The following is a 13,710-nucleotide window of genomic DNA, read 5'->3' as shown; positions in this document are numbered from 1 at the left end:
ATAAAACCAAGCCTAATTGCATTACTTCTTGGTAGGAGATGAGAAAGTATTAATTGCAAGGACATGTTCTCTTAAAGTGATACATTAAAAAATAAATAAGTAAATAAATTAAAAAACATCAGTGTGAGTACAGTAAATAACTTCTGGTTAGCTCTATCATAGGACACTGATATAGTTTCTGTCACTTCATCCATAAGTGATGTGATGTAATAGGATAGGAATAAGGGAGTGAGGTAAAAATATAGAACATTAGGAAAATCCAGGTTAATGACTAATTCTTTGTGTAATCAAAGTTCATTATTTTCAGTTTAATTGTCCTCCCTCCATAGAGAATAAAGAACCATGAAAAGTAGTTTCCATTACTATTTTTAGGAGTTGTGCTTATGATAGTTAAATTGTAACAACCATTTAAACTTCATATGAACACCTATAACAAAGTTTTACATTTTAACCAATACATAGAATTTTGTTGATATTAATTTATCCCAGGTGGATTTCATATGATACTATATGAAACTAATTTAAAAATCAATTCCAGTTCTTTAATTTTTACTTTCTCTCATGCCATGTTTTGAAGCTTATTCTCAGTTTGACACTTGATTGATTCAGTGTGACTTCTCATGATATATGCTACTGAGTTGATTTTAACACTTGGATTAGATTTGTATAACTATGCAAACCATAAAGTTCCAGAAAATAAAACTATAGTAAGTGTCATAGTCTCACTAAGTGCTTATTTAGTGATTATTCCATGGTTTCTTATTTAAAGGATTAACAATGAATTATTTAGCAGTTATTATTCCTGTCCAAAACTTGTAGAGCTTTTAAAAATTTAATTTTGGTGTACTAAAAGTTTGATAATATGACTTTTTATGGTTCCCACATAGCACAGACATTCAGTTCATTTTTCTATATTAAGTCTTCAGGTCTTGGTTTAGTGCTCAAACTTGAATATGTAGTGCCCACAAATTATAGTGTCGAGAAATGAAAGAAATGGATCTGTTTTTTTAACCTGACAAGAATTAAGAGAAATTTGTAGAATTTGTAAGCAAATAATTTCAGACAAACAAGTGAAATTCTTTTAGGAATGGGTTCTTTTGGACTTTAAAACATCAGAAGGAGGGGCACAAAGAATCTTGATGACAGTGCAAGGTGGTTTTGTTTTTATTTTCTCCTGGGTGTGTTAGGAATAGATCATCTTTTCCCAACCCTCTCATTGTATTTAAAAAGAAACGGGAAACTTAGACTAGGAAAGAGAACTGTTTAGAATCACAAATATATTTAAGAGCAAAATGAGGTATGTACCCAGGTTTCTTCAATTCCTTGTACCCTGAAGCTCACTCTATATCTGAATGTATCTGTGCAATATTTAAGCAGATTCTTCTACTTGTGAAGAACAGAACTGAAGGAATGGTGTGAGTCATAAGGAGAGAGAGAGAGAAAGACAGACAGAGAGAGAGAGAGAGAGAGAGAGAGAGAGAGAGATTGATTCTATGGGGAAGAAGTGGAATTTCATTTTAACTGGGACTCAGTGAGATGGAATTGTACTACCTGGGGTATCTCTGAGAATTTAAATAATGGGATTTTGTGACTCCTCTCTCCAGAGTCTCTACCTTAAATGTACTTTGTATATTTAACTTTTTAAAAAAACTATTTCCCATACCTTCTAACCTCTCCTGATTCACTATGCTTTCTAAAAATTCCAAATTTTGACCTGCTTATGATTTCAAATGGCCATATTCTCCATAACTCTATCTTTAGCTTTAACTCCTATTGTATGATGGCTTCCTTTGTTCCCTAATCAAATTCTCCTTAGCAAGAATCTGATTATCAGGGTTTATTGTATCATACTTCACCAGAAGACTTAGAGAACTTGCAAATCATCTACCTCTGGTCAAACATCTACTACTGCTCATCCAGGAAAGGAGAAGACAGAAATGTGGCTGTTCAGAAATGCCCTAACTTCAGAGGCTGAAATGCAAAGCAGGCTGTCCACCACGGCCTGTGGCTTGATGGGAACCATGATTGACAAGGACTGGTTATTATATGTGTTGGGAGATACCTTTCCTCCCTGTACCCCAGGGGCTTTGGTATAGTGTAACTGAAAATTAAATATACAGCCATTAGGATTCTACACCCTCCTTCACTGCTATCTGATTTTACTATATTCAATTCAAGGCCCATTATCAAAGAAATCTCAGTTGGGTTCTGCATTCTCTGAAACTCAGATGCACGACTTTTATGTCAGCATATCCCCATCTTCCTAAGACTCAGGGCAAACATTGAACAGAGAAACATACTTTTATTTTGTGTTCTGTTACTCATCTATCACTTATTTCCCTCCAGAGTACATGGGTATGATTTGACAGTTTCTATACATGTCTTCTTGATGAATGATCTTGGTATGTTGCTACACTCTGATAATTATGCTCATACCTTCATATACAAAGAATTCCTTTTAATTTAATTAATTTTTTTCACACAGTACCTTTTTCTACTAAAATATTTAGAATTTTAAAAAAATTTTAGATGTTGATGGACCTATATTTTATTCATTTATTTATATGTGGTGCTGGGAATTAAACCCAGTGCCTCACACATGCTAAGCAAGTGCTTTACCACTGAGTCACAACCCCAGCCCTAGAATTATTTTTAATACATGATTCTAAGAGAGATGGGCGGGGTGTGGGGAGATATTCATGAGAAGGTCCTTTCTTTTTTCCCAGAAGGTCCAGCAGTTTGGCACTCTGTTTAATCCTACTAAGACAACTATAATAATTATTAGAATAAAATTAGTTGAGATCATAAATGTCTTCTGTACTAAAGTTATTGTTTAGATCTACTTAGATTAGCCAATGGATGTAAATTAAATGATAAAAATTCCCTATGAGTTTAAGAGAGACCACTATTTTCCAGCTTTGAGAAAATACAATCAGCTAAGATATACTTTAGAAATTGATGTTTTCTGCTTTTTTCAATGCCTTTTAACTTCCATTTGGAATTGGAAAAAAAAAAAGTTGCCTTTCATAGACATACAAACCTATGCAACATTCTAATTACATTAAGGATTATTTAACATTGAATTTTCATTAAAGAAGGATCTCGTCGGTAGCAATCATTATCTGATGAATTACAAGTATATTCCTTTCATAAATTCATATGTGGCAGCTGAAAAGGCCACATATATTATTTTACAACTCACATACTAATATTCATTTTTATCTGTACTTTATCTGGCTTGATCTTTCTATAGAAAAGCTTCATTTAGCAATTAATTCTTAGCTAACAAGCTCTAAGAAAACTCTTGGGTATTAGAATAGGGAAGAGAATAATAGACTTAACTGGTTTTCAAATTAATTAAGTAATGCTGTCTTTTCAAAGATTAACACAGGAGAATATACAACTACTCAATCATCTCTTCTCCTATGTTTTCCTTTTTAATCAGAAGAAAAATAATTTTAGTGAGATTCTCGATCCCATAGGAGCAGTTTAATCTTCTGGTAACAAAATAGCTGTTTTACTTGAGAAGAGTAGAAAAACATTATTTTTATAAAATTTGATTAAATTATCAATTGCAGGTAATAGTCTTAGCTTCCTCAATTGACAATGTTATTAGAAATGCCATGATGTTAGTGAATAACCTACAATACAGTTGTGCCAAGAAACATGGAAAATAGGTTTCATAATGTATGGCAGTCTTCACATATGTTGTATTATGTGGGATGCCTGTGAAGTCTCAAAAGCAAGGGCAATGTAAATAGAATAGGGTAGATGATGTATAGTATCATGTCTTTATACTGTTCATTAATTTCAAAATTTCTCAGCTCCTTTAGAGTATGCGCTCATTATGAGCAAGAATTCAAATGCTTAAAAGATGTTTCTAATGTCATCTTTACTAGTGCTAATACATAAATGTGCCTACTTTATCAATCTTTAAAAATTTTCAGTATATCAAATGTTTGTATTCACAATTGGTTTACAATTTTAGAAAACAAGGAGACATATAAAGTGAATGTTGAAACAAATTCAGACACATCATGTATGCTGGCGTGTGTGTGTGTGTGTGTGTGTGTGTGTGTTGGTAAATGGTTATGTTTAGTGTATTATGCTTATGGTGAAATGTCACACAAGTCATACATTTATAATAATTAGAAAAATTCCTTCCCAGACACTCCAACTTTTCCTTGAGAACAGATTCACTTTATTAAAAAATAAAATATTACAAATATACTAATGTTCCTCATGTTTCCTTGCCTACTTGGCATAAGTTGCTCAACATTTTTCAGTTCCTGATAATCCTGAATCATCATTAATTTACTCTAATGAAGGGGGTGTCCTTTAGTAAATTAACAAATTTAATATACTGAATCACTGTTGGAAAGCATATTGCTTAAATAAACATTAGGGAGATTTTTAGGACTTAAACATTTTTAGAAGTCCATAAGTATAATATGAAATTATTTTCAAATTTATATTATAAATTATTATAATTACTTAAAAATGATAACAAGATGGTTTTATAAATCTGTGAGTTCTGCTCACAGCACACATAAAAATGCTTGCTCAGTGGTTTTAATAAAAAAGATTAATATTTCGTATTGGCAAATTTCTTTTTTGAATGAAGACTTTCATTTAGAAGTTACATGTTAATGTCTAAGCTGTATTTCCCCTAAGATAAATTTAGAAAGTTTTTATTTGAGACCATAATCACTAAAGATATTTTTAAGGTCTCCATGATAAATGTCTAATTTTAGGAATGGAAGTTATTTTAAGTTGTCTCTGTGTACATGCATCATTATAGTAGCCTCCTGTTCTGGTATTTTTTATGCAGCATTCAATTAAAAAAGGAAATGTTATGGTTAACCTTTCCTCTACTCTGAGGTCTTTTTTTTTGCCAGAGATAGAAAAGCTTTATGTTTTTTTCCCCCCTTCGAAGGTCACAGTGGAAAACTAATTAGTTTGCAAAAAATTAAAAAAAAAATTGAGGAGAGTCTTGATATCTGAGTTTGGATTTTGCCCATCCCTTGCTTTGCACCTTGAGTTCCCTGCATCAATCTGATTTTCATGACCTTGATATATTCTGAAGGGCAGAATGAGACCTCTCTCTCTCTCTCTGTCTCTCTCTCTCTCTCTTTTTAAAATATTTTTTAATTGTAGATGGACACATGCCTTTATTTTATTTATTTATTTTCATGTGGTGCTGAGGATCAAACCTAATGCCTCACACATGCTAGGTGAGTGCATTACTAGTGAGCCACAACCCCAGCCCAAGGAGGCCTCTCTTTTAATGGGGGCACTTTGGAAACACGAAACTGCTTCTAGGTATTCCTAAAGAAGGCTATAAACACTGTGAAGCTTAAATAAGTTTCTCATCACATTTTCCCCAAGAACAATTTCATTTTCTACAGCCCAGCTCAAGAGAGCTACTTGTAGCTATTTCAGAAACCACTGTCCATCTTATCAACTCCAAATAGTCTCATTAATGCCTGCTACTTGAGAAAGTCTCAAGGATGTAGTACACCCTTGCTTGTGAATTCTTTCCACTTTGTACCATTTTTAGTGGATTTAAGAATTGTGTAGGCATCTTTGATATCTTGATAACAGTCTTACTCCTTGAATAGTTTGTCTTCTTAATCCTTGATAAGGGAAGCCCATCCACACTTAATTCCCACCAGTAAGACACATTTGGTCTTACTAAAGGTGTTCTGTTCTTATTCATATTTAACCTGATAGTTAAGCATCCCTTCTCAATCTCACTTGACTTTCTTTCCTTTCAATTATACAAAACCTTTTTTCTCCAGAGAACTTCATATGTCAAAGAAATATTGACATTTACGTTGATTTCTTTTTCTTATTAGTCTAGTCCTGGAAACTCTAAATAGTCATATCTAGATTTAAAGATGATTACACTGATAATAAACATGTCTAACTCCATAATTAACAGTGCATTCATTCAGACCTAAACTGATAGCATGTAAGACCTCCTTAGAATTTTCAGTCAGATCTAGTCATTTTTTTGTATAGTAGATAGTATCAAAATAGATTGAACTTTTCTTTTTGTCCTGGATAGGGAGAGTGAAATGTTCATAAGTAATTTGATAAAACTTATGCACACCATCAAGGTCAAATGGCATCCATCATTACATCAATACATCTTTCTAGGCTTCATACAAATGTGCCTTACTGAGAATGTTAGATTCTGACAAACCATAGCCCTTTTTAGAAGTACTGAACACAGAATTAGACAATGTTGCTACCTTTTGTCCTATTGGCAAAGACAGTAAGAAAATAAATTCAATGTCTTGAACAAGAACACCAGAAGTCTCAGGCTAATAGTATGTCCCGAGTGTCAGGTTCTTCCTTCAATTCTTTTGGGTGGGCCTTGCCTGCTTCCTCTATATCCTGCTCTAAGTAGTCTTAAAATCGTCAATTTTAAGTAGAGTTTCATGCCAGAACTTGACATTTTTCAACAGTGCCATTTAGAAGCATTGCTTGTTCTTATTTTTGAACAAAAGTGTAATTTTCCAATTTATTTGTAACATAAACATTCTGATACCACAGCTTTGACTTTCCTGGCTTCCCTATTGCTACTTTCCTTTCTGAGAACTCACTGCCTCTTTGGCCTATGTTCTTCCTCACTGATCCCAGAAGGGCAGCAAATTCTTTGTAATGATTCTAGTACAATTCATCTCATGCTTTTGGCCCAAGAAAGAAGAACTACTCATTTGGACTGTCTGTTTTTGCATTTCTCACTTTCTGTTAGGCTTAAGAGTGGACTTTCACGACTCCCTTGCAATACCTCCTTCCTCGATACTCATTTGCAGTATGAAGGCAGGCTGTGGTCCCAGCTCCCAGCCTCCTGATTGTACATCGTAATATCCTATCACCTTTTCTTTTTTGCAGAGATCATCACTGGCATGCCAGCCTCAACTGAAAGAACATATGTGTCTTCAGGTAAGGAGAATAAGCCTGGCAAGTTTTACTAACAAGAATGACAGACCTAACTGCTGGCTGTTCCTTCTACTAATCAGAACCCCTTCTGCATCCAAATTTCAGTTGTTCCTGTTTTTCTGTTTTAATATTTTTCTCAGTCTCAGTCTGCCTTTTTGGATTTTACTTAAGAGATAATTCCATGTCTGAACTTGGACTTCTTCTCACACAGGGAAAGGAATCAATATCTAAATGGTACTTAGTGACATCAGGATTACAAGTTCAGTTTGTTAGCTTTATAGGTGCTGCTCTTGGTTGCCTGTGCTCTTTCACCCATCAGAGTATATCTAGGTAGCGTGTCAGTGTGTGACCATTGGGATTCTAATTAACAGTGTGATTCACTAAATCAACAAACTTGTATCTTGATTCTTTAAAAAGTTATTTTGTTGTTTTTCCTTCTTTTGTTTTCGGTTTATGCATTTCTGTTTGTTTCTCATTTGCCAGTAGTATTTGTTGATATCAGTTACAGCCTAGGATGATATTAGCTACTTAGAACTCTGATAATCCATGTGTGATCATAATTTATTGATTTCTCCACTGGTTATGAATTTACTCATTTTACTATATATATGTTTTAAACAAAATAACTTTTCTTTATTATCTGTAATTTTATGGTTAGTAGAATCTTAGAACATTTAAAATTAATCTTTATTTCAAAGAAAAATTTTAGATAGTTGATATAGAAAACTTATTTATTTATTTATTTATTTTTGCGGTGCTGGGAATTAAACCCAGGGCCTTGTGCTTGACAGGCAAGCACTCTACCAACTGAGCTATATCTCTAGCCTAGAAAACTCATTTCTAAGGTATAATGATAACTCATTTTTGCATGGTACCTTTTACAAAGATTTTTACACCTTTTATAATCACAAGAAAATCATAAAACAACACATTATTTTTTTCTCATTATATAGATGAGAAAACTGAAGCATTAGAAATGTTAAGTCATGTATCTCAGGAAGTAAAAGAGAAGGTACTTGGAGCTCAGAATTCTTTTTATTGCCCCCTATTGGGTAATTTGGCTTAGTTGACATGTTTCTTTGTGGCCCCTACCTTGTTACAGCTCCAGGCAGCCACATAATCCACCAGTCTTCTTCCATCTTACCTCTCTCAGCATTTCCTCTTCCCCTCTAAGACACTGTTCAGAATCATAAAAGCTGGCTTTGTCTGTATCCTAGATCCCTTTAGCCATATTTAGAACATATTCATGTCTCATTGCTAACATGTAGGTCTATGTGTGTTGTGGGCTAGGGTGATCCTGAAATTTAAAGGGTTATTATTATTATTATTTTTTTTTCTGAGAGAAGGAAGCAAGGAAGGAAGGAAGGAGAAAGGAAAGGATGGAGGGAGACAAAAAATGATTGAACTATCTGGATTTCTTCACCTCTCATTTAGGCATTTCTCTAAAGTAAGGATTATCTGTCTCCAGTGATACTGTTAGATACCTGAGCTTTTAAAATAAATGGTGCTTATCTTGGGAATTTAGATTGACTTTATTATTTCCTGATGTGAGTTGAATATAACTTTCTGTCTGTTGAGTTTCAATCCTTCTTTGACATTAAGTTTTTCTGATTCTTACTAATGAAAATACTTAGGTCCCATGGCTTTTCTTCCTGCATGAGTTATGTTTTGTGCTTGGTCTATACTTAAACACTGATTTTCCTTCCTTGTTGCTATCTGAAAAAAAAAATCTTGCTCCTGTATATCACTAGCTATTGTTCTATATATTTATTTAGCATGTTTCTGTTCATCATAATGTAATTGCTCTGGTGAGCCCTGCATGGACTTTATTCAGCACCATGTTTGGTAAGGATATTTATGCAGCTCCAAGTTGCCTGGAAATAGTTTCCTTTTTTTTTTTGCATGCATGAAAGATGACCATTCTCTCTGACTATGGGGATTATTCTTTTGGCTTTCATGTTTCTTAAAATCAAGCCCAGACCTAAGAGAAGTAATTATCTATCTCATTTGTAGTGTGAAACTGTTTAGATGATATTTCTCTTGAATTCATGTAGCAGTTGATATGTAGGATATCTGCAGATGATTGCCTCCATGTTCTTTTCTTTCAAAAATCTTTGGGTCTAAACAACAGAAATATTCCTTTATGGTCTTTGAATATTGCATATATCTTCCTCTGACTTAGAAATGCTTCAGGTTCTCTGTTGTACTGCATTCTAGTATGCTTTTTCTATGACATCCAAGCTTGGCAATTTTTAAATTTAAGAGTCCAAGTAGCATGACTCAATAAAGCCTCATACCACTTTTATGTTTTATAGAGTCTCCCATTAGAATATCAGTATCAACAGAAGGAGCAAATACTTCTTCATGTAAGTATATTTAAGTATTTCCATTGACCAGTTTTTAACCCAAGATAATATCTGCTTCCAATAAGTATCTTCACATCCATTGTCTTCCTTTGCTGAGGGATAGGGTATTGGGTTTGGGAAATGTTTGGATAAGAAATGGCCTCTTACTATGCCTGGGATCAACTGGATACCTCCTTCCTGTCCCAAAATGCATAAGAATAAGAGTAGTAATTGACACCTCATGTGTGTTAGTTTTAGGATAATCTAATGTCTTTGAATGTTGATTTGCAGAGTTTCTGAGACCCAGTCTTAGGTGGGTTTTTTTCTTTTTTCCTTTTCTTTCTTTTTTTTTTTTTTTCTCTTGTCTCAATGCCTTCAGTAACAGCCTGAGACTTGATGCCCAGCTGTTCTGGTCCTTTCTTCCAAGGCTCCTCAGTTTTCATATAAAGTCTGCTCTGATAGAATAGGAAACTATATATAGATGCCCTTAATTCAAAGTTGATAGCAAGTGACTAATTATGAAAATGTTTGAAAGCAAATCCCTAGGCAAGATCTCAGATGGTTTTCATCTATTTAATGTGAAATGTGCTGAAAGCTTATGGACTTCTACAACTGTTAGATTGATTGGCGCTTGGTGTGATTGCTGGGGAATTTAAGAAATTAATAAAGATTAGTAAAAATAATATTTGATACTTACAAATTTCAAATAGCATGGTATTAAAATTTTATATTCAATAGACCTGTTATCAGACCTAGACAATAAAACTTACATCTATAGTCTTTCTCTTTTTTACTTTACCTCATTATTTAGAGCATTTCTCAGTTTGATAAGCTCTTCAATAAATACATGTTTTCAGTTATCCTGTTCTTACCCAGATAATGTGTTGAGGGACAATTTTCTTTTATTATCAGTATGATAGAAAACTCAAAGGAAATCTATACTTCAGATAACTTAAGTTGTTTTGTCAATCTGTTTAAATAGATGAAGTGATTTTAAAGTCTTTCCCTCTGGGTTGGTGGAATGAGAATCATAGTTATATGGTGTAAAACTATCTTTTATTGACTGAGGGTATAGTTCAATGGTAGAGCACAAGCTTAGCATGCCTGAGGCCCTGGGTTCCAACCCCAGCACCAAAAGCAAAACAAACAAAAATCTATTATTGCATGAAGCTATTATTACATGTTTTAAATACATAAAGCATCATTTAACAGAATTGATGGCAACAATCTAGGAAGATCAAATAGGAAATGAAATGCTGGGAAGAACTAAATTGGCTTCCTCTGTGTTCTGAGGACTCTAATTGCATACTCCAAAGTGATAATTGCTGCTGGCAAATTTGGAATATTTATTATTTAATTATACTTACAAAAAGATTAGTATAATTATATGATTTTATATAACTAACATTAAAGAATCATACTAATAAGTTTGCTTTTTAAAAGTATTTATCATACAAAAGCAAGTACCAGGTTTTTCTTTTCAGCATTTCATCTGAGAATAATTAATCTCTTGCATGATTCATTGAGTAAAGTTATTGAAATTCTTGTAATTGTAACCCTTCATGCTACCATTAATGGGGCTATGGATGCTCTCCTTAGGCACATTTGAGCAGTTTGGGAATGGAAGAAATACTTCTTAGTTTTCCAGAGCTTTGGGGAACTGAAATGAATCTCTCAGTTTATGTTTCCATTCATTGTAGTACTGTTGAGAGAGAAATAATTTTGAAATCTGATCTGTTCTCTAACTCTCAGTGGAGTTAGTTCCTGCTATTTAGTAGTTTAGGACTTTGAGAGAAGACTTCGTGCACCATTAGTTAAAATATATCCATATGTCGTTTTCATACATCATTTTCTGCTCATCGTAGGTTTCTGGTCAATATTGTTGAATTGATCAGTAAATATGTTGTTTTAATCTCATGAAAATATGCTCTGTAATTTAAAAATGAATACCTTGAATGGCAGGAGTCTAGATCCAACCTTGTTGGGAATATTCATGCAGTGTCAGGCACACAGATCATTTCCAGGCAGCCTCATGAGAACTCTGCATTGCAGGGAAAGATTGTAAGGAAAAGATATCTCCATTTAGTAAAGGCCAAAGGTGAAATGTGAAGAACCAGGAGTTACAATAAACTGTACTTAAACATTCAAAATATATAAAAAGTCAAAAGTCTTGCAGAAGTTCATATGGGTCAGAAATCATCAGTTCTAAAGAATATAGGTTTCTTTTCACTTTTACTTCAGCCAGAAAGGAGACACCAGCAAATCCCTGTATTTGAAAAATGAATGATGCTTTAATAATGTAATCAGTTCTGTGTGGGCCACATTCTTTGAACTATTGACATTGGTATTTTCTAAGTAAATTCTGAAAGCCTTTCTAAGGTAGTAAGGATTCAGCAAACATTTTGTGTGTTATAACAGTTCTGTGTACTTTTTGGGTCAGTGTGAAGGAGAAGAGGCAACCCAGTTCCTTTTCAGTTTTGTAGGTACAAATGTACACAGACCTCTAGGGCGAAGCTTCCTCACTGCCAGGGCTGTGTTTTGAGAGCTTCTCACTGCTGGGTGAATCTCTAGAGTGTTTTGTTTTATTAGTCTGTGAGCCTCCTGCTCAGAACCCTGCCTGGGATGTCATGTCTTTCTCTGTCACCTATATCCTACTGGCTCCAAAAGCTTTCATGACCATTCCAGCCACTGAGTTCTCCTTTTCTCTTCTGTCAGGTTGAATTAGATAAAAGAAAAAAAGAAAGAAAATTAAAATTACCTACTTACTTATCTGAAAAGTATATATTTTCTTCTCATCAGTGCTTTTTGTTCTGACTTTCTACCCTCTACTTAATATATCACAAGTAAAATACTAGCTAGAAATATCATAGAAATTTTGCATATATGTGTGTGTGTGTGTGTATGTGATTTTTTGTTTTGCAGTACTGGGGATTGAATGCAGGGCCTCATACATGCTAGGCAAGTGCTCTACCACTGAGCTACACCCCAGCCCTCTAGAAATGTGGTTTTAAATTACTGTTTTAATCTGTATTTTTAAGGGATTTATTTTTCATTTGTAAACTTATTATTATTTTGCTTCTTGTTTTTTTTTCCCAGCATTTTATAAATAATGGTAAAATATCAAAGTTACTAACCCTTTGTGTGACAGTTTATGACTTTTTTGTTGGAAATTGGGAAATTTCATTCTACAATCACTATTTTAGAGTTGCTAATTGTAATTTTTAAAGTTTCTTATAATCATTCCAATAAATATCTTTTTTTATTTATTTTTTTGTAAATGAGGCATATATGACTAAACATGTTGTAAGTAATTGGCTAAATGAATGTCCTATTACATGTGACAGGTCTTTTTTTGAAAGGAAAAGAACTTGAACTTTACAGAATAGAATTATCTTGCTCCTCCTTTCATAGAATCAGCAAAAATGTAAATGGATTGTTTAGAACAAACCATAATGACTTCTTTTGGAAGTGCCAGCTTCTGGTGACCCCATTTTGCAGACAACTCTGTTGAATGCTATAAAAAGACAATTGTTATACAAACTACTTTACTGAATTAAGTTCCATCCTTTCCAATTTAATATATAAATGAGGGAAACAAAAATGAAAAGTCAACTGAATAGAGTAAATGAAAGGAAAGGAAGATAGGTTTCTGGTAAATAGTCTTAAGTTTTAAGACTTTATTTTTTATTTTTTGGTATTGGGGATTGAACCCAGAGCCATTTTACCACTGACTCACATTCCAAGCCCATTTGGTTTTTTATTTTGAGAAAGGGTCTTGCCAAGTTGCTTGGGGTCTAAGTTGCTAAGTTGCTAACTAAGTTTCTGAGGCTGGCATAGAACTTGCAGTCCTCCTACCTCAGCCTCTCAAGTTGCTGGGATTACAGGAGTGCACAGACTTCTAAGACATATTTTGAATAATAATAATAATAGTAATAATAATAGCTATTGAATGCTTCCTGTGTCCAGGTACTGTGGTAGGTGTTTCACATGGATAATAACTCATGATTCTCAAAAAATCTTATTCCATTTTACAGATGTGAAACATGCATGTTGTCTAAAGTCACATAACTAGGATTCAAACCAAGACTGATATGATTCATAAGGTTTTGTTGCTCCAAAGGAAAAGCCTTTACTATTTTTTTAGTCAGCTTTTTCACTGCTGTGACCAAAAGACCTGAGAAGAAAACTTAGAGGAGAAAATGTTTATTTTGGGGCTCACAGTGTCAGAGTTCCCAATCCATAGAAGATCAACTCCATTGCTCCTGGGCCCTAGGTGAGGCAGAACGTCATGGCAGAATTGTATGGCATAGGAATATGGCTCAGTATGTGGCCCTGAGAAGGAGAGATAGAGATGGGGGGCTCCCCCTTACCATGGACAAAATATATACCCCAAAATTTCACTCCCAATGACTCA

The 13,710-nt window shown here is 33.9% G+C and overlaps 1 protein-coding gene across 6 annotated transcripts in view; it reads left to right on the top strand.

Moving 5' to 3' along the window:
• Nucleotides 1-13,710, top strand: part of NRG1 (neuregulin 1) — a 209,501-nt gene that overhangs the window by 55,564 nt on the left and 140,227 nt on the right. For 5 of the 6 annotated variants that reach the window (XM_079140224.1, XM_079140222.1, XM_079140223.1 and 2 more), the window contains exons 4-5: nucleotides 6,904-6,954; nucleotides 9,267-9,317. In XM_079140224.1, coding sequence (XP_078996350.1) covers nucleotides 6,904-6,954; nucleotides 9,267-9,317 — 102 coding nt within the window. The remainder of the gene's footprint in view (nucleotides 1-6,903; nucleotides 6,955-9,266; nucleotides 9,318-13,710) is intronic. The other variant, XM_079140225.1, reaches the window with a different exon arrangement.

This window comes from Sciurus vulgaris (assembly GCF_902686455.1).
Source record: "Sciurus vulgaris genome assembly, chromosome: 5".
NCBI lineage: Eukaryota > Metazoa > Chordata > Mammalia > Rodentia > Sciuridae > Sciurus > Sciurus vulgaris.
Note: the sequence above shows the minus strand (reverse complement) of the source record. Positions and strands in the feature narration are given on the sequence as shown.